At 37.1% G+C, this 12920-nt stretch overlaps 1 protein-coding gene across 6 annotated transcripts in view; it reads right to left on the bottom strand.

Moving 5' to 3' along the window:
* The window catches only part of CSMD3 (CUB and Sushi multiple domains 3), a 1190044-nt gene that overhangs the window by 399357 nt on the left and 777767 nt on the right, over nucleotides 1-12920 (bottom strand). For all 6 annotated transcript variants that reach the window (XM_078072078.1, XM_078072080.1, XM_078072079.1 and 3 more), the window contains one exon: nucleotides 2559-2697. In XM_078072078.1, the coding sequence (XP_077928204.1) occupies nucleotides 2559-2697 (139 nt within the window). The remainder of the gene's footprint in view (nucleotides 1-2558; nucleotides 2698-12920) is intronic.

Raw genomic sequence — 12920 nt, 5'->3', positions numbered from 1 at the left:
TAAAATAATGAAAATAAGCTATTTTTAAAGTTGTCTAGCATTGGAGTCAGCTGGGAGATGGAAAAAGAGTGAATTCTTAGGAAAACACTGATCTTTGATTTAGGAAAAAAATCTTAATTAGCATGTTTGTAAAGAAAAACAAAATCCACCCCCAGTCCTACCCCCCAATATCACCCAGTTGGAAGCTCAGAGAAACAAGCATTTAAATTGCTCTGAATAATAAAGTAACAGTAGATGTTTACCCTGCTGAATTCTGGAGGGAGTACTGAGAGGTAGAGGAAGGAGGGTTGAAGATCCTGGGTGTGGACAAGGCCAGAGGCAGGGAAGAGTCTGGGATAAGAGAGGGCACTGGGGAGATACACACAATCATTCCCGAGATGGGGATTACCAGGAAAAAATTGAGACAGTGCAGTAATTCTCTTTGATTATCCCTTGTATTAAGGTTTTTGTGAGAAGGAAGGGAAGTGATACAAATAAGGAGCAGCATAAGGAGGTGAGGGAGGGTGGCAGCCTCCAGAGCTCACAAGTGAGATGTCGCTAAGAGCAGGATTTCAGAGCTGGAAGTGAACAAAAGCATCCCTAGGAATTCTGAAAATTTAAGGAGGGGCCAGACTTTCCTCTGCATATAAGGTGAGGCTCAAGTCTTTTTATTTAGATATTGAAGGTAATGACATGGTAAGAAATATATGGGTGACAGATAGATGTTATAAACTATGGGAGTATAATACATTTTCAATTGTCTTATCATAACACCTCATACAGAATAATGTTATGTCCAAAACAGGAAATACTAAAATTATGTACTTACACCTATATAAATGTACTTATTTAAAATATGAATCAATTATGATAGAAGAATATGCTAATCCTTCAAATGTGATTCTCTAAATTTAACAAATTAAAAATATGTAATAAATCTGTCTCATTGACATGAATCAATACAATTTTTTAAATTATTAAATGATATGATCAATATTATTATGTTATATTATATATTCCAAACCAAATAGAATTTGGGTAAGTTTGGTAAATTTGGGTCCCACATTCATGGAACACTGTTATTTGATGAAGATTTTATTCTGAATAAATCATATGCTTTTCACTAAAATTGCTATGGCAACACAGGCTATATCACTGAATAAAGGATATGATTTCAACATCACAACAAAAAACTCTGCCAAAGTATTCTAAATATAAACTTTTTTTTTTTTTTTTTAAGTGCATAAGTCACTGTTTTGGGTTGAATTGTATCCCCCTAAAATTGATATGTGAAGTCCTAACCCCTAGTACCTCAGAATGTGCCTGTATTTGGAGAAAGGTCCTTTAAAGATATAAGTAAGGTAAATGAGAACATATGGGTGGTCCAGCATGACTGGTATCCTTATAAGAAGAGAAAATTCTGAAGAAAGACCATGTTAAGACATAGGGAGAAGATAGCCAACTATAAGTCAAGGACAAAGGCCTCAGAAGAAACAACCCTGTTGACGCCTTGATCTCAGACATCCAGCCTCCCCAGAACTGTGAGGAAATAGATTTCTGTTGGTTAAGCCACTTAGTCTGTGGTATCTTGTTATGGCAGCCCTAGCAAACTAATTCAGTTGTAGTCAAGTTGTGTAGGCCACAGTAAGGTAGGATGGCCTCATGTGAGATGTTTAACACTTTACAGCTGTCAAATAGAATTTGTTTTCTTCTCAAGTTGTAACACTAGTATGGACAGATTAATTCAATGAAGAACCTCTTGGATCAGGGAAGGATCATGTTATATTCGTAAACTTCAATCATCAGCATAATTCTGCTATGTTTATGTTTTCTGTGTGAATATAATGCTTAAAAAGTTTATTTTTTTAAAATAAAGGGATTGAAAGATGAAGGGAGTCAACAATATAATTGGGAAATTATATAAATACTTGCATTTCAATTTGTAAATAGTGATCCAATCACAGACCTGAAGCTTCAGTCTTTTAACTTTTTAATATTTAATATTGTAATCTTTCATGGCATAGATTATTTGATCAGTAATGCTATTTTTCCTAGGGAAAAAATGTTCAACTGGCCAATCATTAACACACATTAATTTGACATAGCCATTTTTCTGAAGGACTTGTAGTCGTAGATACACGGGTGGTGTGCTTGAGTGTTTTTAGTCTCTACTACAGTATAAATGCAAATGTGTTTATAACACTTTTGCCATTCGAAATACAGCAGAACACACAGGCCCTTTAAAATCAGGACAAGTAAACTTGTTATGTTAAAGGTCACATGTTCATATCTCAGTAGTGTATATATGTTTATAAAGCATATGCATATGAAGCATATGTATATAAAGCAAAAAAGGTCCATCTTACATATCTCAATAGTACTGACAGAGCATTAAACAAATAGAAAATTAACTTGAAAGCAGGCTGAAAGGTTAAAAGGGACAAACTGAAACATTCAAGGCACAGAAATTGACTATTACAATAAAATGATACATTGATTTGGTAAATAAAATGGATAATGCCAACTATTCTTTTAGATAATCTGTATTTTTTTAAAGGTAGAAAAATATTTGTAGAGACCTTTCAAATGTAATTTTGATAGAGTGTCCGGGTTCAGCTTCAATCACCCACTCACAATTCAAAGAGTCTTTATAGTATCCTGGCCATCCTGGGGAAAGAATCAATCCACTAGGAGCTGAAAAATGGCCACCACACGGAGCTGAAAAATGGAATCAGAGAACGAGTAAGAACAGAAGTTTTAGAACAAGTTGTAGAGATTATTATTAGTACCAACTATAATCTTTTAAATGAATCTCTGCATGTACTTTTAAAATGCTATTTAGTAATGTTTTGAAGGGAAAGCTACATCTAGTCCTATTACTGAATGATTATTTTCCTTAGAAAAAGTAATTCACTTTTTGAAAATATGGCATTGCTATACACTCAGCATGTCGGATAAACTGATTGTCCTCAAGTGTCCTAATAATATCCCTTAAATGCATTCTTGTGTCTCCATCATTTTCATGTTTAAGGCTTGAAAACAACGTAAATTGTTAGTTTTAGTTTCTCTTTCATTTTTCTGACTTACATTATCAAATACTGCTAATTCATTCTATACGCTGTCTAAAACTCTAATCTTCCTTATTCTAGAGTCCCTAATACAATTTGGGCTTTCACTGATTCAGCCTCTTCCCTGATTTCCCATCCACTAATTTCTCTCTTGCTTCAGTCCAGCTGTCAGAATAATATCCTTCAAATTACAGTTTCATTATACCATTCCCTTTCCTAGACATCTATGTTGATCCCTTTTCCTTTAACATTAGATTCAAATCCTCAGCTTATCATTTCCAGTATATAATTTTCTGCTTTTCTCTAAATTTACACATAATTGAAATCATAATGATAACATTGTAATTCCAGTAGGTACTGATTAGGTCTTTTGGTGTAAACACCTCATTTTGGAGATGAATAAACCAAGTCCAGAGAAGAGCAACTCCCCAAAGTTCACAAGGCTTACTAAGTCTTCAAAGTACTTTCAAGTCATTTTTTACAAAACAGGACCTCAAAACTGGTCCTCTCCCATTATTTCCCAGTATTCGCTATTTCCTAGTATGGGTAAATGAAATCACCATCCAGGGAGTTGCACAAACCAGGAAGCTAGATGTAAGCATCTTTCATATTTCTATAATCCTTTTCATTTACTCCCATATCCAGGCCATCCTCAAGCTCACTCTTGTTTCTCTATCTCTATAGCTGCCATCTTAGTTTACATTATCATATCATCATCTCATCCCTGCAGTAAACCTTCCTAAATGACCCTTCTTCTTCTTCTTCTTTTTTTTAAAGATTTTGTTTATTTATTTGAGAGAAAGAGGGAGGGAGACTAAGAGGGAAAAGCAGACTCCCCGCTGAGCAGAGAGGCTGATATGGGACTCGATCCCACGACCCTGAGATCATGACCTGAGCTGAAGGCAGACGCTTAACTGACTGAGCCACCCCGGTGCCCCACTAGCTGACCCTTCTAACCAGCCTTTTCATCCACACTAACTATCCTCCATGCTATAGCCAGAGTATTTTTTTCAACCACGAATCTGAGCACACCCTTCAATGACTTCTTTCTGTGTTGACCAATAAGGCCCTGCATGATCTAGTTTACACTCTAGCCTAGACTCTGAACTTCTCTACTTGACTCTGCAGCCCAGCTGCCTTAGCCTGCTCTGTACCTTCAGAAAGTACACACAGAAAACAAAAATGGAGCAGAGTATTTAAATTACTGAAAACTATTCAGAAAGGAAAATAAAAAAGAAGAGCAAATATATACTGCATTAGCTTTTCAACATATTAGAGACCATTCCCAATGACTTCCTATGTTATATTTTTATTTTCTCTAAACCGCTCCATTTAAACTTTATCCCATGTGTTTATATTTTTGTTGCTTACTTGTTTCTGTTATACTAGCAAAATTTCTAAAACCTATTACTTCAGACACTATTTTTACTCATTTTCCTTTTTTAAAAAATTTGATATAACCTAAACAAAATAGTAAATATTTATAAATTGGCCTAGGAATCAAGCATTACTATAAATATCCATTTGAGAAAAATATATTTATGTAAAATTTTGCCAAAATTTGTTATTTGCATGCAAAAAAAAAAAACTTTCATATAAAATTAGATTTTCTTCCTTAGGAGAATTTAATTTTGTTTCCTAAAAGGCTTTCAAAGGAGACCATTTTCAGGAGGATTATTTACTCCTCTTTGCTACAATGACTCATAATTAGGTTTCCTGTAGGGTTATTATGTATTTCAAAAATAAAATTAGGTGCATAATAGCCACTTAAATTACCATATTTTAAAAGAGAGAGTAAAGTATCTTAGTGAGAGAAGGTCCCAGAAATATGGAAAATTTCTGACAGAACTCCTTAATATGTCATGGACTCATATTGTTTTAGACAAGTGTTTGTGTACTTCAGTCTAATCATCATTAAAAGAGGTAATCAGTCATAAAATTAACAATTGAGTAACAGGCCATAAAGGATTAAAAAGTAAAGTACCCAGGGGTGCCTGGGTGGCTCAGTCGTTAAGCGTCTGCCTTCGGCTCAGGTCATGATCCCGGGGTCCTGGGATCGAGCCCCGCATCGGGCTCCCTGCTCTGCGGGGAAGCCTGCTTCTCCCTTTCCCACTCCCCCTGCTTGTATTCCCTCTCTCGCTGTGTCTCTCTCTGTCAAATAAATAAAACCTTTAAAAAAAAAAAAAAAAAAAAGTAAAGTACCCAGAAGCACTTTAGCTGAAGGCCCCTCCATCTTAAGTGTGAGGGAGGCAGTTAGGAGGAGTCTTTAGAACAAAGGAGAACATAAAAATGTGGTTAGTTTGTTCCCTGAAAGGACTTCCCTGAAGGTGACCCTACTAAAAGGTGAGTCTTCTAGTTAACTTATGACATATCATATTCTGAAGCTCTTCTTTCTCTCACATATAGGCTTGAAACTCTCAAAATGTATCATTCCAAAAGTATGGGAACAGACTCCCCAACAGGGTGTGAAACCTAAGAGGAGAGACCGATGCTCAGTGAAGCCTCATGGTCACAGCGACTAGCAGCGCGTGACAGGGAGATGTGCATAGGGACAAGCCACATTGTAGCAAAAGCAGCAGAGTATGGAGTGGGCAAAATGCAGGGAAAAAATAAGGGGAGATCAATGGTAGAGAAAAAGAGATGTAGAAATCTGCCCAAAGCAGAAAGCAGTGTAGGATAGAGGAAGAAGAGAGAGAGAGAGCAAGAGCACGAACTTTTGAACAAAGAACTACTAATAATATTAGTAGCAAATATTTGAATTAATAAAGAGAAATTTAACAGTAAAAGGAATAATAAGTTAGTGGTCTAAACCTTACAACTTTGTCATATCCATGTACTTCTTATATTAAATTAATAATTTTCTTTAAATAGATTCACTTATATTTTAACTTCAATGACTTTTTTAGACTTGCCCTAAATAAAAATATCTATGAAGTCATAGTGTTTATGTACTACTTATATTTTTTTCCCAAAATGCCTAAAAATAAATATGTAGCTTTTGAAATGTAATAAATGCTTACACATTCAACAACTAAAATAAGATTGTGTACCTCCAGGTATAAAGGCAACACAATTTAAGATAGACCTCTATAAAAGACAGTAACTAAGCTTGCCTGAACCAGGGAAACTGGAATATATGCAAAACAGAAAGGAGATCAAGGCCAGACAAGGTATTTTCAAAGTCCCATTCATTCATTCATTCACTCATTCATCATTCACTCATTTGTATTTCAGTCATGCAGCAAACAACTGTGTGTCAGGTATCTGTCTGTGTGGTATTTGTATTACTTTTACCAATTAACATTTATTGAATATTTCCTATGTGCCAGGAACTATGAGAAAAGTCCCTTGGATTATTTTATATAACTCAAAAAAATCCAGCCACATATGTACTATTATTATAGATAAGAACATTGATGTGTAGAGAATTTAAATAATTTGCGTACGTGGGGCCAAGACAGACCATCCCAAGATGGACCACTTGGCATATTGATTATCTTACATAAATATTACTTAAGAGATAACCTGTACAAAAAGGACATTCAGACCCTTCTCTGTCCCCCTGAAAGCAGGAAATAAATCTCCCACATGAAAGGTACCTTCCCTGTACCAGGAGGTAAAGAGATATCCTTATCACCAGAGATGGGAAATTTAGAGCCAAGGAGACTGTGTAAATAACCCTTGTTAATTTTTTTTTTTTTTTTTTTTTTTTTTACTAATTTACTATTGTGGTCCAAATTCTGTTTAGAATTTCTTACCAATTGAAGCTCCCAAGGTTTTCTTTGTCCCGTCAATTCCTCAAAGAATCTTTGCATAAAAAGTATATAAACTATCTGCCTTGCTCATTTCTTTAGGTTTCAATTTCATTATTGGGCCTCTTTGTGCATGTAATAAAACTTTGGTTTTTTTCTCCTGTTAATCTGTCTCATATATGGTTTCTGCTATATATAAGATACTCTGCTAGGTGCTGAAATTAAAAAACAAATCCATATGACATTTTCTCTGTCCTCAAGAGACCCACACTCTACAAGGAAGATGGGTATAGCCAACATGCAGGACAAGCACATGCTTGAGCAGGATGGGCAGTCTGGAAACACAGGGAAGAGACAGGTGACATCCTAGGGACATTAGGGAAGAGTTCTTGAAGGTGATTTTGTCAGAAGTGAATTTAGATTTAAAAAAGTGAATAGAAGATAAGGGGAGTTGGACAGAGAGAGCAGAGACAGGAAGTGAAAATACAAATGTGTATGAGGGAAAGTCAAGTAGTTCTTTGTTTTGGAAGCTTATAGTTTGTGGAGGAGTAAGGAAAGGACTTTTTGGTTTTATGCAGTGGTTACTGCTTTTGAAGACTTAAACCTTAGTGGGCACCCAGGGAACTTGTTAAAATGCAGATTTCCAGGGGTGCCTGGGTGGCTCAGTCGTTTAGCTTCTGCCTTTGGCTCAGGTCATGATCCCAGGGTCCTGGGATCGAGCTCCCGCATCGGGCTCCCTGCTCTGCGGGAAGCCTGCTTCTCCCTCTCCCACTCCCCCTGCTTGTGTTCCCTCTCTTGCTATGTCTCTCTCTGTCAAATAAATAAATAAAATCTTTAAAAAAATGCAGATTTCCAGAATGCACATCTAGTTATAAGGTGGGATCCAGAAAGCTGCGCTGTTAACAGTTCCCTCACCCCCACCCTGGCCTCACAGGCCATTTTGCTGCTGTCGGCCCATAGACCACACTGACTAAACCTAAGATATGGCCGGTCTGTAGCTTCAGGATTCCCCTGGATGATAGCTCAGGTTCCTGAGATAAAGAAGTGATTTGCATCTGTTAGTGAAATACAGATTGCTGTCTCTAAACCAACCAACCCCCATCTACTTTTATTTTTCTAAGGTCTGAAGAAAGTCTGTTATAAATAATTTGCGTTGGAGTGCTGACTCATTTCTGTGTTACTTTAAGTAGAAGGGACAAATTCAAAATACCCACTATGTTTTAAGACCTATATGAAAGAGTCAAAAGTGCGTTAGACTTTATTCAGATAAAATTCCCTTGAATAAAAATGCTAAGGAATTCTAGTGTTCCACAGCGGGAGATGCTCTTTCATCTGAGAAGTGGCAGTTAGGTGCTCAGAGGGAAGTTGGGGATGGGAAGAGCTGAGTTTGATCTCAGGAGTTTGGCTATAAGTGAATTTAAAAGTGAGCGTTCTAACATTTCGCCTTTCTGGGGAGCTGTGCATGAGATACCATCTCAGGGATTATCAAACAATGAGGGTTCCATCCCTGCCCCCCCCCTTTTAACTTTCTTTATGAATATAGGTGTGGTAAGTAATCACTGACTCTCTTTAACCGCAGCACACTGGATGATTTTTCAAAGAAAATTATGAGAAATATATTGGGTCTGAATCTAGGATAAAAAGAGGAAGCTAGAAACACACAAATTAAAGGGCCAGGGTTACAGAGAAACAATCACAGCTCTGTACCTTCTTTCATCTCCATAACCCCTTCAACCCTTCTCCCAGACTCAGCTCCACAGAGAGTGGGAGCAAAACCCTGCAGATTGCGACTACATCAGTTTCCCTGTGGTAGCCCTCCAGGAGAATGGAATTTAATACTATGTTAACATTTAATTAAAAGTGGGGTTTATTTTTAGATGTATGCACATTCTCTCAATGAGAACCACAAATAAATTCTGATCTATGCATCAGCTTGTTACTCTAATTGCTCCCTCAGAAGAACTCCCTCCAAAGAGAATGCAATATCTGTGAATGAGAAGGGTTTCCTATCCTTTGAGGTAATTGAGTTCAAGAGAAAATCTCTTATCCTCAAAGGGAAAGTTCATCAGGCATGTGGATCTAGCCTTGCCTCCAAACAGTTCTCCAGGGACTTCAGTCCTATCCTATTCACTCAAGGAATTTTCTCAGATACCCCATTAGAGAGTAGGAAGGAGAATAAGCCATGGTTATGCAGGGTGTTCTCTGCTGAGAGCAAGGAAGTTCTTGCTTGAGTAAGCATTTTATGGTACATTCTGAAATTGATGGAACAAAAACAGAAATGGGTTTCCCTTCTTTCCTTCCTTCCTTCCTTCCTTCCTTCCTTCCTTCCTTCCTTCCTTCCTTCCTTCCTTCCTTCCTTCTTTTCCCTTCTTCCCTTCTTCCTTCCTTCTAATTACTGCCTTCAAAAATGCACTGCCGAATCTCCATCTCCTTAAATAAAAGTTGGGCAGATCCTCTAACGTTCTCATCACTTTCAGTATTAAAAAAACTTGGTCCAGTCCAAAGCAAAATTATTATCTTATCTTCTCCACACATCTACCCAAGATGCGTCCTTGAGCAATGGCCTGAGAGGCTTAGAGAATGGGGAGGAGGGTGCTGATGGAGGACTAGCACTTGCTGATAATTCATTCCTCCATTCACTTCAGCACTTAGAATAGTCTCCCCCTCATCTTATCTCCTTCCTCTTCCTTTTAGGTCCTTTTGCCTGTGGTCTGTTAGGGCTGGGATGGGATAGATGGTATTGTCAGTCCTTTCCTGGCTATTGCCGTATCCCTCATTACCCTGACTCTTCCTTGATGCCTTCCATTTGTCAGATATGGAAAATATTTGTTCTCCATGAGAATAAATGAGTCCTTTGGAAAGGCCAAGAGTGGGGAAAGGTGGCTTCTCACTGTTTAATTCTCTGTTATCAGAGAAGCTCAACCTCTTCCAGTCACCTCCTCACTCCCATCCCTGGCAGTATACCCTACAACAACTCAGGTTGTTGGGTTTCCTTCACTTGGTGGTGAAGCTCAGGTACCTTCTTTGGTATTCATTTGATGCATAGGAAATTGACATCACTGACTTGCCAAATTGTTTGAACTAGACAGTTTTCCTTCTTTTCAATCTGTCAATTTTCTTCCTCTTACTCAATCAGCACAGAGAACAGACCAGCAAGTACCACACTGTATAATCAGATATCTACCTGGGGATTCTCATTTCTCTTTCTCCCAGGCAACTCCATTCTTTATGAGGGATTCTTCTAAAGCCCTCCCCCTCAACTTGGCTTGAAGAGAAAAAGACTAGTATCCTCCTTCTTATAGGGAGATAAAAAAACTGAACAACTTTGACTTCAGGGGTTTCAGATAGATTGACAGACAGGTAGGTAGATGATAGATAGATAGATCGATAGATCAATAGATAGATCAATAGATTGATCAATCTAGATCTTGATTTCCCTTACTTTCTTTTTGCTGCTTATATAAATTGGAAGTGGGGTGCCTGAGGTTATGATTGAGAGAGATGAATCAGTTAGAGCGTACTTAATTAGCCATGAAGAGGGTATCTGGACTTCAATTTATTATTGTTATTATTTTATAGAGTGGGTATTGAGACTTTTTTCTCCTTAGCTGGGCGTCTAAGTTGCCAATACCAAAGCTACAAGAAAATTATCCTTGTCATTCATTTTGCTCCTAAAGATTTTCTTGTCAGCCAGGGAAGCTAAATGATAATATTATTAAATATTATGAGTCTCCACAAGGAAGGGGAACTTTTCTTTCAGTTAGTCTTAACTTGGTGTCTTAATTAAATCAACAGCTTTGAGCCAATAGCATACATCTGACTCTTCCAATGTATTTCATTAAATGTAATCCTCTTTATCTATAAAGCAGTTCAATGAATGTATTATACCCTAATTATATTCAAGAACATGACCATATAATCCAGAAGGCCAATATTCTATTTCCATTTTTGTTGAAGGGATTGCTTTAGATCAAAGAGGGCATTGCTAGCTACAGCACAGAGAGCAGGGGAGATAAAACCCAGGTAAAAATAAGGAGACATGCTGATAGTGCACATGCATCAGAACCCTTCTGAGTCCCAGTGGAGAAATGACTATGAAGAAATTAATCAATGGACACAGGTGAATGGGACAACAAATCATTTCTACAGAATTGAATAGGGACAAGGGCAGAAACAGTGAGACCAGTTAGGAAGTTGTTGCAGTAATTTGGGCCAGAGATAATGGTTGCTGTGACCAGGATGTCAGCAGTGGAGGAAGTAAGAACTAGATGAGTTTTGAACATATTTCAAAGGTAGAACTAACCCATTTTTTTTTTTTTTCTGATGGATTGTGTATGGTTATAACAGAAAGAAAGGAATCAGAAATTACTCCAAGAAATTTGGTCTGAATTACTGGAAGAATGGAGCTATTAATGATGATGGTGAAAGTCTGTGACAGTAGCAGGTTTGGAGTGATGGAGAGCAGATCAGTTTTGGACAGGTTAAGTTTGAGATGCCTATTAAACATCTATGTGGAGATGTTGAGTAGGAAGTTGAATATATGAGTCTGGACTTCAGGGCAAAGAACTAGGCTAGTGATGCAAATTTGAGAGACATCAGCACATAGATATTATTTAAAGTTAGAGACTGGATGACAGTTACCCATAGAATGAGTGGAAACAGAGAGGGGGAAAATATTCAAGACCTAGCTCTGGAACATACAGAGATCATCGAGATGAGAAACCAGGAAGAGAGACTAAAATGAGCTTGAGTGGTATATTTAATAAAATGAAATTTAATAAAGTATATAATTTTTAGACTAACATTTTTTTCCACAAACAGTTAAATAATTATAACTTTAAAGTATTAAGAAACATTTGATTTTAAAAAGTAAATGGTATGTACTTCAGGTTTTATAACAAAATATTGAATACATTTTAACTCAACTCTCATTTTTGGTCTGTAAATAAATCCTTCTCATCTTTCAGTCTACATAAGTTGAGTTCAGTAGCTTTAAAAAAGTGACATTCACCAATGAATAGTAAATCATCATACCCAGGAACAGTTTCCTTCTATGACTGCAACAAAGATAGGAGACTTAATTTATGTCCAACTGTCTTGCTTTCTAAAACAGAAAACTCTAGATGACTTAGCACTCACTGCTTGACACCTAGAAAGAGAACTTTCTTGTTTTATTTTAAGTCTCATGGCATGGTATCTCTTTCAAGTTCTTTTGGGATTCGTTGGCTGGTTTATTACTGACAAATACAGAAGCAGGCATTCATAAAGTAGAAATGCAACCCAGAGAATAGCTTGAAAAGATGTGTCAAAAACTTGATCTTTCTCCTTTTTCATTTTTTTAAACTAATGCATAATTTCTTATAATGAGGTAGAGAACTGTATTTACCAACCTTCCAAGGAGATAAAATCTCAACTGAAACTATTAGAATGGGATGAACTAATCTTTCCTGGGGGCAGAGCACAGTAGAATGAATAGGTCTTGTGTTAGTCTAAGGGTTAAATGTGGAGGAAAGGGGCTACATACATGTCAGGAAGGGCATGGGGCTGAGACAGGGAAAATAGGAAGGTAGAGAACAGCTTAGTGATGATAGGACTGTGTGTGTAAGCATGAGAGAGAGAGATATGATGATGATGGTGATGATGATCTTTACATGTAACCATTCCCTCGAATGGGAGGATGGGGGAAGAGATGGCTTAGGAAGGTATTTGGGAGGCTTTCTATTTACTGTACTGCATAAAATGTTCATATCTTAACTCTTAAAGAAAAACAAAGCAAACATCCTGTTATTTATTAATGCTTCCTGAATAACTTGGATAGTTCCTGAGTCCACCTGAATCAAATCATACCACACAATTGAGCCATATGAGCAGCTAAATTATTAGAAAAAAAAAAAAAGTAGTACCAAAAGGTGAAAAAGAATCAGACATGAGCACAATACCAATGCGAAGCCAAAACGACATTGTAGACACTATTCTAGATTGAAATGACAACCTGGGGGAGAGTGCTCTATTCACAGAATACAATGTTCCAGCCTAGACTCTAGGTGCTAGAGGATTGCACTTGAACAGTGTTACACAAATTCACAAATAGGAGGAACTCAAAACATTTTTTCATGGTATA

This window comes from Halichoerus grypus, chromosome 5, assembly GCF_964656455.1.
Source record: "Halichoerus grypus chromosome 5, mHalGry1.hap1.1, whole genome shotgun sequence".
In the NCBI taxonomy this organism is placed as follows: domain Eukaryota; kingdom Metazoa; phylum Chordata; class Mammalia; order Carnivora; family Phocidae; genus Halichoerus; species Halichoerus grypus.
Note: the sequence above shows the minus strand (reverse complement) of the source record. Positions and strands in the feature narration are given on the sequence as shown.